The sequence below is a fragment of the Cyprinus carpio genome, chromosome A22 (assembly GCF_018340385.1).
Source record: "Cyprinus carpio isolate SPL01 chromosome A22, ASM1834038v1, whole genome shotgun sequence".
NCBI lineage: Eukaryota > Metazoa > Chordata > Actinopteri > Cypriniformes > Cyprinidae > Cyprinus > Cyprinus carpio.
Genome location: NC_056593.1, coordinates 12,763,698 through 12,777,083, shown reverse-complemented (window position 1 = coordinate 12,777,083; position 13,386 = coordinate 12,763,698). Strand labels below are relative to the sequence as shown.

General features: G+C 38.0%; 1 protein-coding gene across 1 annotated transcript in view; it reads right to left on the bottom strand.

Moving 5' to 3' along the window:
- Window positions 1–460: 460 nt before the first annotated feature.
- Window positions 461–13,386, bottom strand: part of LOC109101257 (chloride channel CLIC-like protein 1) — a 38,697-nt gene continuing 25,771 nt past the window's right edge. The window contains exon 11 of the mRNA XM_042711924.1: window positions 461–1,240. Coding sequence (XP_042567858.1) covers window positions 1,163–1,240 — 78 coding nt within the window. The 3' untranslated portion in view covers window positions 461–1,162. The remainder of the gene's footprint in view (window positions 1,241–13,386) is intronic.

The window sequence follows — 13,386 nt, the reverse complement described above, 5'->3', positions numbered from 1 at the left end:
ATATTATTAAATAATAAAATTATTGAACAACAATATATTACATTAATTTTCCTGGAAAAAAAAAAGAAGTTACATTTCAAGGCTTCTGCCACTTTTGACCGCGAAGAAGGCAAGTGTAAAAAAAAAACTAACAAGACAACAAAGATAAAAATCATCAAAAAACACCATTTCACCAGAGACTGGTTCGTTGCAACTTTTGCTCAAAGAAGCTTCATTCCAAGCAACCTGTTATCCAAGACATAATGTGGTTCCCAGCCAGAAGTGTTCCTTGATCACTAAATTACCAAATAACCTCACCTTTGACATCACAGGTGCCATTTGTTCAACAGCGCCCATCGACCAATCAGGAGCGAAGAGGATTCCTGATGGACATGACCTCACTGTACGAGAAAGAACGTTCTTTCAGTTGCTCACTGACTTGTGAAACGTCACAAAGAGTTGATATAGAAACTACAAAGTCTCAATATGAATAAAAATTTTAATACAGTAAGTGTCCTTTTAATTAGTGAAGTAGATGAGGTACGGTAAAAATGACCTTTTTAGCAATGCTTCCAAGCTGGAGCATTACTTCTAAGGTCACCGTAAAGGAGCAAAAGGTTTTTCACAAATAAATGAACAGCACTTTTGATTAATATCACACTCAATGTCACTCCAGACTTTTACTCTACATGGTGCGAGTCACCTTCTTATGGGTTGCCACTATGTGGAGATCACATGATCTTCAGCTGAGTCAAGCAAATTGACTGCGTTTTCAGCCAGTGCTCAAGGCTCTTTACAGAGCAAAATAGTAAAAATGCATGTAATGAAACAAGCTCAACAAGAAGTCATAGCAACTCAAATACTCTACAACGCACACAAAAAATAATTGAGATTTAATCCAAGAATGTGATGCAGCAGCAGCTAGTAAACAAACTTCATACATCCTGGCCAGTAGATGTCAGTATAATGTCCGAAAACAATTATACAAATAATAGAGGCAGCTAATGTAAGCAAAATCCTGCACCTTTAATTGTCTCTTTATAACATCTGAATGATACTTCAGGAGATTTACTAGACTAAACACAAAGAAAATAGCAAAAAATATAATTAAATTTCATAAGAAAAAAAAACAGTTTTCCCAACATTTAATTAAAAAAGTGAATAACAGAGTTCAGAGATCATTTTATTGCAGTGTTTCTTGAACTGGAGTTTTAAAGCTTGAATAAACTTCTTCTTCGACAGCAACATCTGCTGATAGCCCCTGCACAAACAAAACATTTCTGGTCAAAATGATGCAAAATAAACACACACATATACATATAAATATACATATACATATACATATACATGTAGTAGGGTATAAGCAAAGTGTTTAGTAGTGAGACATGGCAGATTATGTATTTGACATGTTGTTTATTCTATGAAATTGCTTCAGGTTTGATGGGATATACAGTACAAGCACAATGTAATGAATACTGCAAATGTGCACGCACTATTGACAACATACACAAACAGAAACAACTTAACAGAGATACAACAGAATCACAGACCATTTAATATAGCATCAGCTATCATATGATTGTAGCTGTAATGACAGACATACAATGTTAAGCTTGCAAACCGTAACCTGCAGCTTCAGGTCATTTTGAGCAGCCAATTTCCTTTTAGTGCACATAAAGTGCTGCAATGTTTCAATTAAAGGAACAGAAAAAAACACGCATTTAAAAGCATCACAGGAATAAATTACATTTTAAAATATATTCAATATATTCAATCGTAATAATATTTCACAATGTTACACTTTTAACTGTTTTTAATCAAAAAAGCAGTCTTGATGAGCATAAGAGACTTCATTCAAAAAGATACAAATACATATCAACTTCAAATTTATGAAGGGTAGTGTAACTGTGTATGTTTATTTATTTATTTATTTGGGCGAATTATCTAAATGAGGGATTGAAAAATTAATCGATACTTACCTCATTCCCTTGATTAGTTCCAAGTGTTTTCACATCTGTTTGAGCCGAAGGCACATCTTCCATATGCTCACTAAAATCTGCACTCCGTGTGTCTTTCTGTTCTTTTTTGTCCACAGTAGATGCAGTTTTCTCTTTTTCCTCAGCTTTCACTTCAGGCTCTGCATTTTCCGTTGTACCAGGATCCACCTCCTCTGTTCGCTGTTGAAAATCAGTCTCATCATCGCTGGACATGTTACCTGTAGCACGCACAGTCTCTACCCTTTGAGTCCCTCTGGGAACGCCAGAAAAACCCTGTCGGAGTTCCATGCTTCTGTCCTCCTGTCTGTTTTGTGGGGCAAGAGCATCTCCTGCCCTGAATCTCTGGTCCCCTGCTTGGTTTCCTGCTTGACTTACTCTGTTTCTGTTGTCTTGGAGCACCTGTAGTGGCTGTGGAGCATCACCTCCTTCCCAAGCTTCCTCATGCTCCCTTACTTGAGGAGCTCGGCGCTGTCCTACAGCAGGAGGCGGCGGGTCCCGTCGCCCACCGAGCCGGGGAAAGTGAACTGCTTGATGTATAGCTGCTTGAGCACTTCCATACATGAACACCTGAGAAAAGCAAATATGCCTTAGTATGATAACAAATAAATGATCCTACAGTATGTTTGCTGTTCACAGCTCTTACAATGATGGCGAGTGCAATGATGAGCAGCACAGGTAACTGGAGAGTGATCGGTAGATCCTTCAGCAGGGCTCTGAGGAACTCACTGATTCCCTGCCCAATTTTCTTCAAGGGGTCTGTGATGAAACTGGTTATGGTGACCGTGATAGCCTAGAATAAAACCCCATAAATCTATTATTAATGCATTTCACCTCTGGTTACAGCTCCCATAACAGCTTTTGGAACAATCAGATGTCTGATGAACAATAACAATAAAATAAATATTAAAACTAAACAATTTATATAATATAACTAAAGATTTACGACAAATGCTGACTACTAATCTACTGCGTTTACTGTTTTCATAGAACAATATATTTTTTTTTTTGTCTTGGAGTTTTTATATTGGAAAACATTACCATTCAAACTTTTAATTTTTGCTTTTGAAGGAAATCTTTTATGTTCACCTCATGTTGTATTTATTTGCTCAAACATACAGTAAAACTAAAAATGACAGTGAGATAAGTGAGATATTACTAATTTAAAATTACTATTTTAAGCATCATTTCAGCATCATTACTCCAGTCTTCAGTGTCACATAATCCTTCAGAAATCATTCTAATATGTTGACTTGATGCTCAAGAAACATTTCTTATCATCAGTTTTGAAAACAGTTGTGCTGTTTCATATTTTTGTAAAAACTGATATGTTTTGCAGGATTTTAAGTACTTATGCGAAATAGGTATCTTTTTAATGTATAAACGACTCTACAGTCACTTTTAAATCAATTTAATGCATTCTTGCTGAATAAAATGGTTAATCTCTGTAAAAAGAAAAAACACATTCTGGTGTTCACTTTGGACAATTATTATTATTATTATTATTATTATTAACTTATTATTTGTTAAGATTTTTTTACATTTATCTAAATGGTTCATAGTACTGTTTTTTGCAGTAAAGTTCAAATTATTTTACACTAAATATTTTAATTCAACATACTCAAATGATCAGTGATCCATTATCAGTCAACCACTAGTCTCTTATTATGTTTCAAATTCTGTTGTTGGAAACTAAAAGATACAAACCTTTGGTGGAGGCACAGTCAAAATGGGGTCCACCAAAAGGGCCTCATAGTACTTTTTGCAAGGATCATCTTGAAGAGTCCATATCCGTCTGTACCACTCTAAAAAAATACAAGCAGTAACAACACTTTGTAGGGTATCAGACCCGAACCAGACAAATTAAAGATTTGATCGGGAGCATGGTTGAAACATGAGGAGAAGGGGAGAAGACAAGACAGGTTTTAGTAATGAGACATGAAACGTGGGGTTAATTCTAAAAGACAAGTCAAGTCAAGTCTGCTTTAAAACAGGGTTAAATAGCCAAACTCTTTGACTGGCTCGGATGTATTTCTAGGAAAGTTTCTTGGATTCGACCAGGAGGGGCAGGTTCTTTGTAGATAGCCAAACTCTTTGACTGGCTCGGAATTTAGGAGCCGTCCGGCGGTGGCGATTAGACTGATCTTGGGATCTCTGGGAAGTCCGAAGGAGGGTAGGTCTGGCCTTCCTCCATGTTAGCCGACAGCGTTGGACAAAGCGTGGGCCGAGGGAACACCAACTTGCACCTCTTCCTCTGGGAATAATGTGGGGTATATCCAAACTGGCATTCAAAGGGGGATAGTCCAGTGGCCGAGGACTGGAGGGTGTTGTGGGCATATTCAGCCCAAATTATATAGATGGCCCAAGACGTGGGATTGCTAGCCGCCATACACTGTAGGGTGGTCTCCAGATCCTGATTAATTCGTTCCGTCTGGCCATTAGACTCTGGATGGAACCCAGATGATAGGCTGGCTGTGGCCCCAAAAAGCCTGCAGAAGGCTCCCCAGAACCGGGACGAGAACTGGAGACCTCGGTCATATACATGCAACCATGGCCTCCAGGGGACAGGTAAGGGCGGAGCAGTCCCTGAGATCGCTGGTGTGTAGACTTTTCTTGGTTGCACACGGGGCAGGCCTCCACATAGACCTTAACGTCCTTCTTAATGGATAGTCACCAAAACCGCCGCTGGAGGAAGTCAAGAGTGCGGGCACTTCCTGGATGGCAAGTCAAGGGAGACTCATGAGCCCACTGCAAGACCCTGGGCCAGGGCAGATTGAGGAACGAACAGGCGTCCAGTGGGACCACCACCTGGATCAGGCTCATGGGCAAGGGCCTCTCGCACAACTCTTTCCAGTTCCCACTGAAGGGGCGCGATGATACTAGACCTCGGAATTATTGATGTCAAAGGCTTCTCTTGTGTCTCAGGAGAGTAGGCTCGAGACAGGGCATCTGGCTTGACGTTCTTGGTGGCAGGTCTGTAAGCCACCACTGGAGCATCAGTGAATGTTTGAACCTTTTTTAATAGTTGGGTTTGAGTGCCTCAATCGTCCTCAGTGTGAAAAGATGCATCTCAAAATCATACAGTCACTGCTGGAAAGGGTTCAAATATGCAAAGATGCTGGAAAACTGAAGAATCTGCAGGACCTTAAAGATTTTTCTGAAGAAAACAGTTCTTAGTTTAACTGTTCAGAACAAACAAGGGACTCATGCACAACCATCACAAAACAGAAAGACAATCGTGGATCATCCAGGTAACCACACACAGTATTAAGAACCAAGGGTTCGGGACTTCCAGGTTTCGTTATGAGTGAGTAGCACGCACTTCACAACGGCTCCGTAAAAAATTTAATATAACATTGTCAGAACATCTCTTCAGCAATTGTGAACATTGATAAATTATAATCTTGCATCCTAGACGCTACTAGACGACTTTAGGATTTAATTTGTTCAGTTTTCTAAACATGCCGGGCAAATCTCAGAAAACCACAGACCAGGCCGCGACAACCTCCGGCTCTAATGTAGAAGAAGCGCCCGAAGAAGATGCTTCCAGATGCGGGTAGTTTCAGTCATCCATCCTCAACGCGATCTCGTCCCTTCGCGCGGAACTTCTTTCAATCAAATCAGACATTGGAGAAATAATAGACTCAAAGTCGAAAACAACTCGCTGTCGCTATCAGAGGAGAACTTCGGCATTTAAAAACGAGGCCAGCATGGCAATCTCGGAGATTAAAGTCACGATGGACGATCACTCTACGAAATTAGTAAATCTGGAAGTTATGCTTCCACTTCTTCTGACACAGTGGCTTAGATGGAACAAGATCTGGGAAAGCTAAACGTGAATAAAGCGGAGTAAAGTAGAGATTTCGTTGCATGACTCGCAGAGGCCCTGTCCTTAGAGAAACCCCCACATGTGGACCGAGAAAAAAGAGCATTAAACTACAAACCTAGAGATTTCGTTGCCCGACTCCTCCCAGAGGCCCTATCCTTTGAGAAACCCCTGCACGTGGACCGAGCCCACCGAGCTCTACGCGCCACCGTTCTGGAAATGATGAACCACCCCGAGCCCTTCATTTTGCGCTTGCATTATGGTCCACGAGATGGAAGAAATAATGCAAAAGGCGGCCAAGATGCAGCAGATTCTCTTCAGAGGTGAAAGAATTAATATCTTTCCGGACTATCCGCCTGCTGTGGTAAAGCGACGCGCACTTTTTAAACGCGCGAGGAAGTTGCTGAAGGATAAACCCAGGGTCAAATACGGACTGCAATACCCCGCTAAACTGAGGGTCTCGCACAATGCCAAAAGAATTCTACTTCACCGATCCAGACAAAGTGGTCAAGCTCAAAGAAACCAACTAATTAAATTCACATCCAAAAGGATGAGTCAATTAAGATCAGAATAATTAAAATCAGAATAATGTGACAAGTGAGCTTCAATCAGCATCGACTCTTTATATGACTGTTTACATGACTCTTGTTGTCATGTTTATATTGAGATGCTCTCCTTGTACTCCTTATTACGGAGCTGTGTTGATATGAGTTTTTTGGAAGTTTAAGGTTTGATATTTTTGAAGGTATTTGCTAGATTTTTCCCTTATTTTATTATATAATTTGTTGTTATATTTTACTTGTTGTGTAATTCGGTATCGCACCGCATGTTCTAGTTAGTCGGTTAGATGACAGGATTAATGTTTATGTATTGGGGAATATGGGATGGGAGCCTGTTTAAAATAATCCAAGGTTCTAAACAAGCAGTGAAGATGATTGATCCTGATTTTTAATCAAGCAAAATAACTACTCAAAGTAACAGAAAAGGTCTCAAATGTATCTCATGGAATGTTAAAGGATTAAATCACCCGGTTTAAGAGAAGCAAAATATATATCACATCTAAAATCTCTCTCATCAGATATAATTTTTCTGCAGGAAACTCATCTCAAAGTGGACTCTAAAGACAAATTAAAAGGTAGCTGGATAGGACAGATTTATCAATCTAATTTTTCGGTTAAATCTAGGGGGGTTGCTAATTTTATTAAGAAAAGGAGTTCCATTTAAACAAAATGCTCTGAAAACGATAGGGAAGGTCATTACATTATTCTATCTGGTGAGATTTATGGTTTCCCGATTACGTTAATAAAATGTCTATGGTCCAAATAATGACGAACCAGACTTTTTTAGGAAGGTATTTTCTCTTATCCCCAAATTGTCCCAAACAAATCTTGTTATAGGAGGGGACTTTAATTGTGTCCTTGACACATATCTCGATAGATCATCACTCAAAAATTCCTTCACAGTCTAATTCAGGAAATTTTTTGAATGCTTTTGTTAATAATTATAGTTTGATAGATATCTGGAGACTTATGCACCCTACCGAAAGAGATTATACGTTTCACTCACATGTACACAATGTATACATCCGTATGGATTTTTTTTTAGTGGATAATAATCTTATTTCCAATATCCTAAACTCTAAAATTCATGTGTACTGATTTCAGATCATGCCCCAGTTTCATTTGGAGTTGTTTTTGATCAAACATCTTTTGCCTGACCTCTATGGAGGATGGACCCTCAGTTAATTGATGACCCCAAGTTCATTGATTTCATGAGTTTACAATTGGAAATTTTTTTCAATAGCAACGATAAGCCAGAGACATCATCAGGTTTGCTCTGGGAAACATTCAAAGCATTTATTAGACGTTGTGTTATATCATACCAAGGATCCCGGAATAAATTGTACAAAACAAAATTAACTGGTTTAGGAAATCAAATTCATCAGCTAGACATTGAAAATGCACTAAACCCCTCGTTAGACACTTATAAGAAAATTTTACAATTAAGGTACGAGTATAATAATATAGTCTCTACTAAAATTAATAGAACCTTTTCATTTTATTAAACAAAAGTACTTTGAATTTGGAGAGAGGGCCCCATAAATTACTAGCCAGACAATTGCGTAAAAATAGATAGTGAAAGGACAATTCATAAAATAAAGACCAAAGGAGGGACGCACTTTATTGCATCGAAAGATATAAACCAATGTTTCAAGGATTTTTTACTCAAAGTTATACTCTTCAAACACTGATTTGGACCCTCAAGTAATGGATACATTTTTACGTAAATGTAATCTCCCCACGCTATCTCCAGAAGATAAGGCCATCTCTTAATAAAGATATTTCTTTAGAGGAATTAAAGAACACAAATACTTTGAAGAGCGGGAAAACCCCCGGTCCTGACGGACTGCCAGTCGAACTATATAAAAAATTCACCGACACTCTTACTCCATATTTGCTTAAAACTTTTCAACAAGCGTTAACAACTGGACTACCACCGACCTTTTCTGAAGCTATATCACAGTAATCCCTAAAAAAGGTAAAAATCCTGAAGAAGTCGAGGGCATATAGACCTATCTCCCTTCTCAATGTTGATCAAAAAGTATTATCTAAAACTCTTGCTAATAGACTCTGCAAATTAATTAATAAACTGGTTAACACAGATCAGAATGGATTCATTCCAGGAAGAAGCACTATGCATAATATTAGACGATTATTTAATATCATTATATCACCCTAAGGCAATCCGAGACAATTTGGTTGTGATCTCATTAGATGCCGAAAAGGCGTTTGACCGAGTAGAGTGGCCTTACTTGTTCGCTGTCCTTGAGAAATTTGATATGGGAGATGAGTTTATAACCTGGATTAAAATTTTATACAGGAGTCCAGCAGCACGAGTTTTTAACAAATAAAAACCATTTTCAGACTCTTTCTCTCTTCAAAGAGGAACCAGACAGGGCTGTCCCCTCTCACCCCTTTTGTTTGCGTTAAGTGTAGAACCCCTTGCAGAAACCATTCGTTCTAATTCTTGCATACATGGCTTCCAGTACTTCAAATACCATTAATAAAATACCGCTGTATGCAGATGATATTTTGCTTTATATTACTCAACCACAAGTAAGCCTTCCTGTTATAACCAAGACCATCACTACCTTTGGGAAATTTTCTGGCTTTAAAGTTAACTTGGAAAAAAAGTGAACTCATGCCCATTGGTTTGAAGGATTTGTCCTTAATACATTCTTCCCCATTTAAAGTTTCCAAGGAAATAATTGTAAACTTGGGAATTGTGGTTACTTATAAATATTCTCTGCTCTTCAAAACTAATTTTAGCCCCTTGCTGTCTAAGTTACAAAATGTGTATACACTACTGGAGTACTCTCCTGATCTACCTAATGGGCAGAATAAATGCGATAAAAATGATATTTCTTCCTCAAATATTATATTTATTTCATAAAATTACAATACCATTGCCCAAGTCCTTCTTTAAACACCTAGATTCGATTATTCTTCCCTTTCTATGGAATTATAAGAGTCACAGAATCAAAAAAATAAGTTAATCTTTTGTAAATCTAAACATGAGGGGGGTTTAGCCCTTCCAGACTTTCGCTTTTATACTGGGCCACTCATTTTACAAGTTTTTGCATTATAGTTGGAACAGTCTGCTGTTTGCTCCAGATTGGCTCCAGATAGAGCGTGATTACTGCCATCCTTATGATCTTGGAGCAGTGTTACTTACTCCCCAGTGATATTAGACCAAGCAGCAGTTAATAGAATTGTCATAAAAAGTCAGTTACGCGTTTGGAGACAAATGAGAGAATACCTTAAGATAAAATCTCTCTCTCTTTTAATTCCAATTGCAAATAACCCCTCATTCCCCCCTTCAAGGTTGGATACAACCTTTACTCAATGGAAGGACATTGGGATATGCACAATCAGGGACCTTGTATCTTGATGGGGCTTTAGCTTCCTTTTATGCAACTACAACAGAAATAATAATCTCCCAAAAAATATTTTTTCAGATTTTTACAAATAAGGAATTACCTACGTACATATAAAGTTTCCCTAGACGAGGTCCCGCCCTCAGTCATTGATGATTGTCTTATACAGTTCGTCAGAGGAAACAAATGTCAGCTATCTTTAATTTAATAGAAGGTTACTAGCAGCTACTTCCCCTTCTACAAAGTTGATCAGAGAGGAATGGGGGAGCGAGAGATTGGAGTTGGAATCTCTGAGGAGGTTTGGCAGAGTGGCTTGGAGGATATTGATAAACAATTGGTCAACACATAGACTATGCCTCATTTGTCAATTTAGGTTTCTACATAGATTGTACAGGACTTCTCTAAAAAGAAATTACATCGGATTTTTCCAAATATCTCTCCTGTTTGTGATAAATGTAAAAGAGAGGATGGATTTGGCTCATAGTTTTATTTTCTGTCATAAAATACAGGGATTCTGGTGTGAGCTATTTAAAGTGCTTTCAGATATTCTTAATGTAAACTTGGCTCCAGACCCTGTACTCATTATATTAGGACATTCTAATTATGCATGTTCATTGAACAGTGCTCAACAGAAATGTATTACGTATTGTTTGGTAACGGCCAATAAACTGTTATTATTGTTCTGGAAAAAGGTTAATCCTCCCGCTATCAAACTATGGCTTGAGGAACTGATATCTACTCTGCACTTGGAACGAACCAGATATCTTTTAAAAGGCAACATTAAACAATTTCACAAGATTTGGGACCCATTCTTCTGTTACCTCAAAAGTAATTATATTCCTTAATTCAATGTATTTTAAACTTAAAAGTTATTTGAATGTCACTGTATTGTATATTAACAGGCTTGGGATGGGGTATTACAAATTATTTTTTTTTTGTTGTTGTTTTTTGTGCATATAAGAAAATTCATCCTGGATCGTGTGATTATTGTACGGTTTTTTTTTCTGATAATTGAATAAAAATTAAAAAAACAAAAAAAGGTTCCCGAACTTTTGAATGGGGTTATTTTAATAAATTCATTTTTGTCTTGTGGACTAAATGTAAACATCTTTTATGTACAATATCTTACTCAGGACAGTACTAAAAAAAAAAAAAAAAAAAAAAAAAAAAAAAAAAAAAAAAAAAAAAAAAAAAAAAAAAAAAAACAGGACAGTAAGATATTGTACATACTAAATTAAAAAAAAAAACCAAAAAAAAAAAAAAAAAAAAGAAAAACAATAATAATAATAATTACAATAATAGTAAGCATTTAGTATGATCCCTCTTATTTTTTGAAAATTATTCACATTTTCACAGATTCTGCAAGGGTTGCCCAAACTTTTAAGCCCCACTGTATGCCACGTAGGACTTACAACAGGCATCCGGAGATTGCCACACTGCGGAGGCCCAAAAGAGCGTCTTGTCTGAGAGAAGGGTAATAATGTAAGCAATCTTAGAGCGATCCGTGGGAAAACTTGAGGTGAGAGCACACTGGGTGAGGAAACCCTGGCAGGAACTGGGATCTCCAGCAAAGGGCTTAGGAGGAGGTAGTTGGGCTCTGCCACAGGAGAAGGCCTGACGCCACTCGGAGGTGATACAGAGGAAGGTGAAGAACCCAGGAGGCATTCGAAGAGCTGGCAGATGGAACTCATCACATCAGCCAGGAGTTAAAAGTGTTTGGCCATTAGCTCTTCTTGTCGGCTTAGAATGGCTTCATGTCGCTGAAAAGATGCCTCGTGTTGAGCGATCACTGCCAAGGTCCTTGGAACCGAGTGTTTCTGGGTCCATGAGTGACTTGGTTTTTCTGTCACAAGCCAGGCTAGAACTCTGGTCTCTGGTGTGGTGGTTGAGAGATCTGCCACTAGGCAAGGCAGTACTCCAGGCAATGTCTTTGCAAGCCAAAAATCCAATTGTTGGTTTTTTTAAAAAAAAAAAAAAAAAAAAAAAAAAAGTCTTTGCAAGCCAAAAATCCAACAAAAGTACTTCTCAGACAGAGGAATTAATAACATGAGAGATAAATAAAAAAAGACACATGGGAAAATAAAAACTAGAGCACATAAACAATCAAATAACTAAGAACATCTTACTTGAGGACGCTTGGAAGGACTTGGAAAAACAAAGCAGGTAGCATGCAGCCAAGACTCAAAAACCAAGTGTGGAACAAAGGGAAAAACACAGCTAAAATACTCTAGGAGAAAGAAGGCACAGGTGACCTGGATAATGCTAACAAGAGTAAACGAGGAAGAATAAAGGCAGAAGGGAACACAGGGGACCTCTAAAGCCATGGAGACAAACTACAGGAGGTAGAATGCTGACAGGACACCATCAAATTTTGCTCTTAGCTTTTGCTTGTAGTTTTAGCTTTTAGCCATGCTTTTTTTTCATTACATTTTGCATTCTTTGAGTGCCATTCCAGTTTGCTTTGGCCTGCACGCCCACTGCAACGTAGCCATGATGAGAAGAAACACCACCTAGTCTCGTCAAACTTTACTTCTATTTTTTTTACTTCAGTTTCTTTTCTTTTCCGTTGAGAGTTTCGTGTTCTGAGTTAAGTTTTGTAACGCCGTGAAAACGACAACCACCCCAAAACCCCACATAAAAAGCCAACCACCAACAACTGGCTTCCCAAGACGTCACTTCAACGATTACTGAACTTCCAGCCAATCAGCAACCTCGGGAAAGCCGAGGTTGATGTCTATGCAATTTCACCCCTTTTCTAGAAAACAAAGGGAACCCCTTTACACAGTCAACACAACTAAAGTACCTCCAGACTGAGTAAACTGGTGTATTCTAATGCAATTTCACGTAATGCGAGGGTTAATTAAGTGATTGATGGTTGTTCATGTCTATGCAATTTCTCGTATTGCTTGGGATTTCACATTTTCATTCTCTTAAACTCTTTCTTTCCTAACTTTCTATCTTCCTGCAACTTGTGTGAATGTGTGAGTGTGTGTGCTTATGTGTTAGATTAGATTAAATGTCTTAGATTTATCTAATAAAGCCTTATTCATATTGAAAAGCTAAGTATCTTGTGTTTTGTGCTTACAAGTTAATGTCTTAAACTCCGATCTCGTTACTGTGCTAATAAATAGTGTTTTCACTATACTTTGGATATTAATATCCATTGCAGAGTTGATGTTATATGGCTCGTTCAACAAATTGCCGGCCGACTTAGTGATCAGCCATAAAAAAGTGATTCTGTCCAAATTCCCTTTAAAATCGTAAATGATTCCCTTTGAGCTAAATTGACCTGTTTCCCTTACGACTTCATCTCTAAATCATTACATGTCATTATTTACTCATCTTCACGTCATCTAAAATCCATAGGCTCTTTCCTTAGAGCATTTTTGTTCTTTTTGAGGTTAAAAGGATCTATGAAGATTCATGTTCCACATCAAATGGGTTTGGAATGACATACAGGTGAATAAATAACATTAAGCACCTTACCTGATAAACTGTCTTTCCATTCCAGTTGTTTTAGCCCAGTGCATTTGCCATTGAAGCTCTCCACCTCCACAATGTTCTTCTTGTGTTCTGCAAAGGCAACCTAGCCATGGACAAATATTTAAACCAAATTAACTCTTCATTGTCATCTATTCAGTACTGCTTTA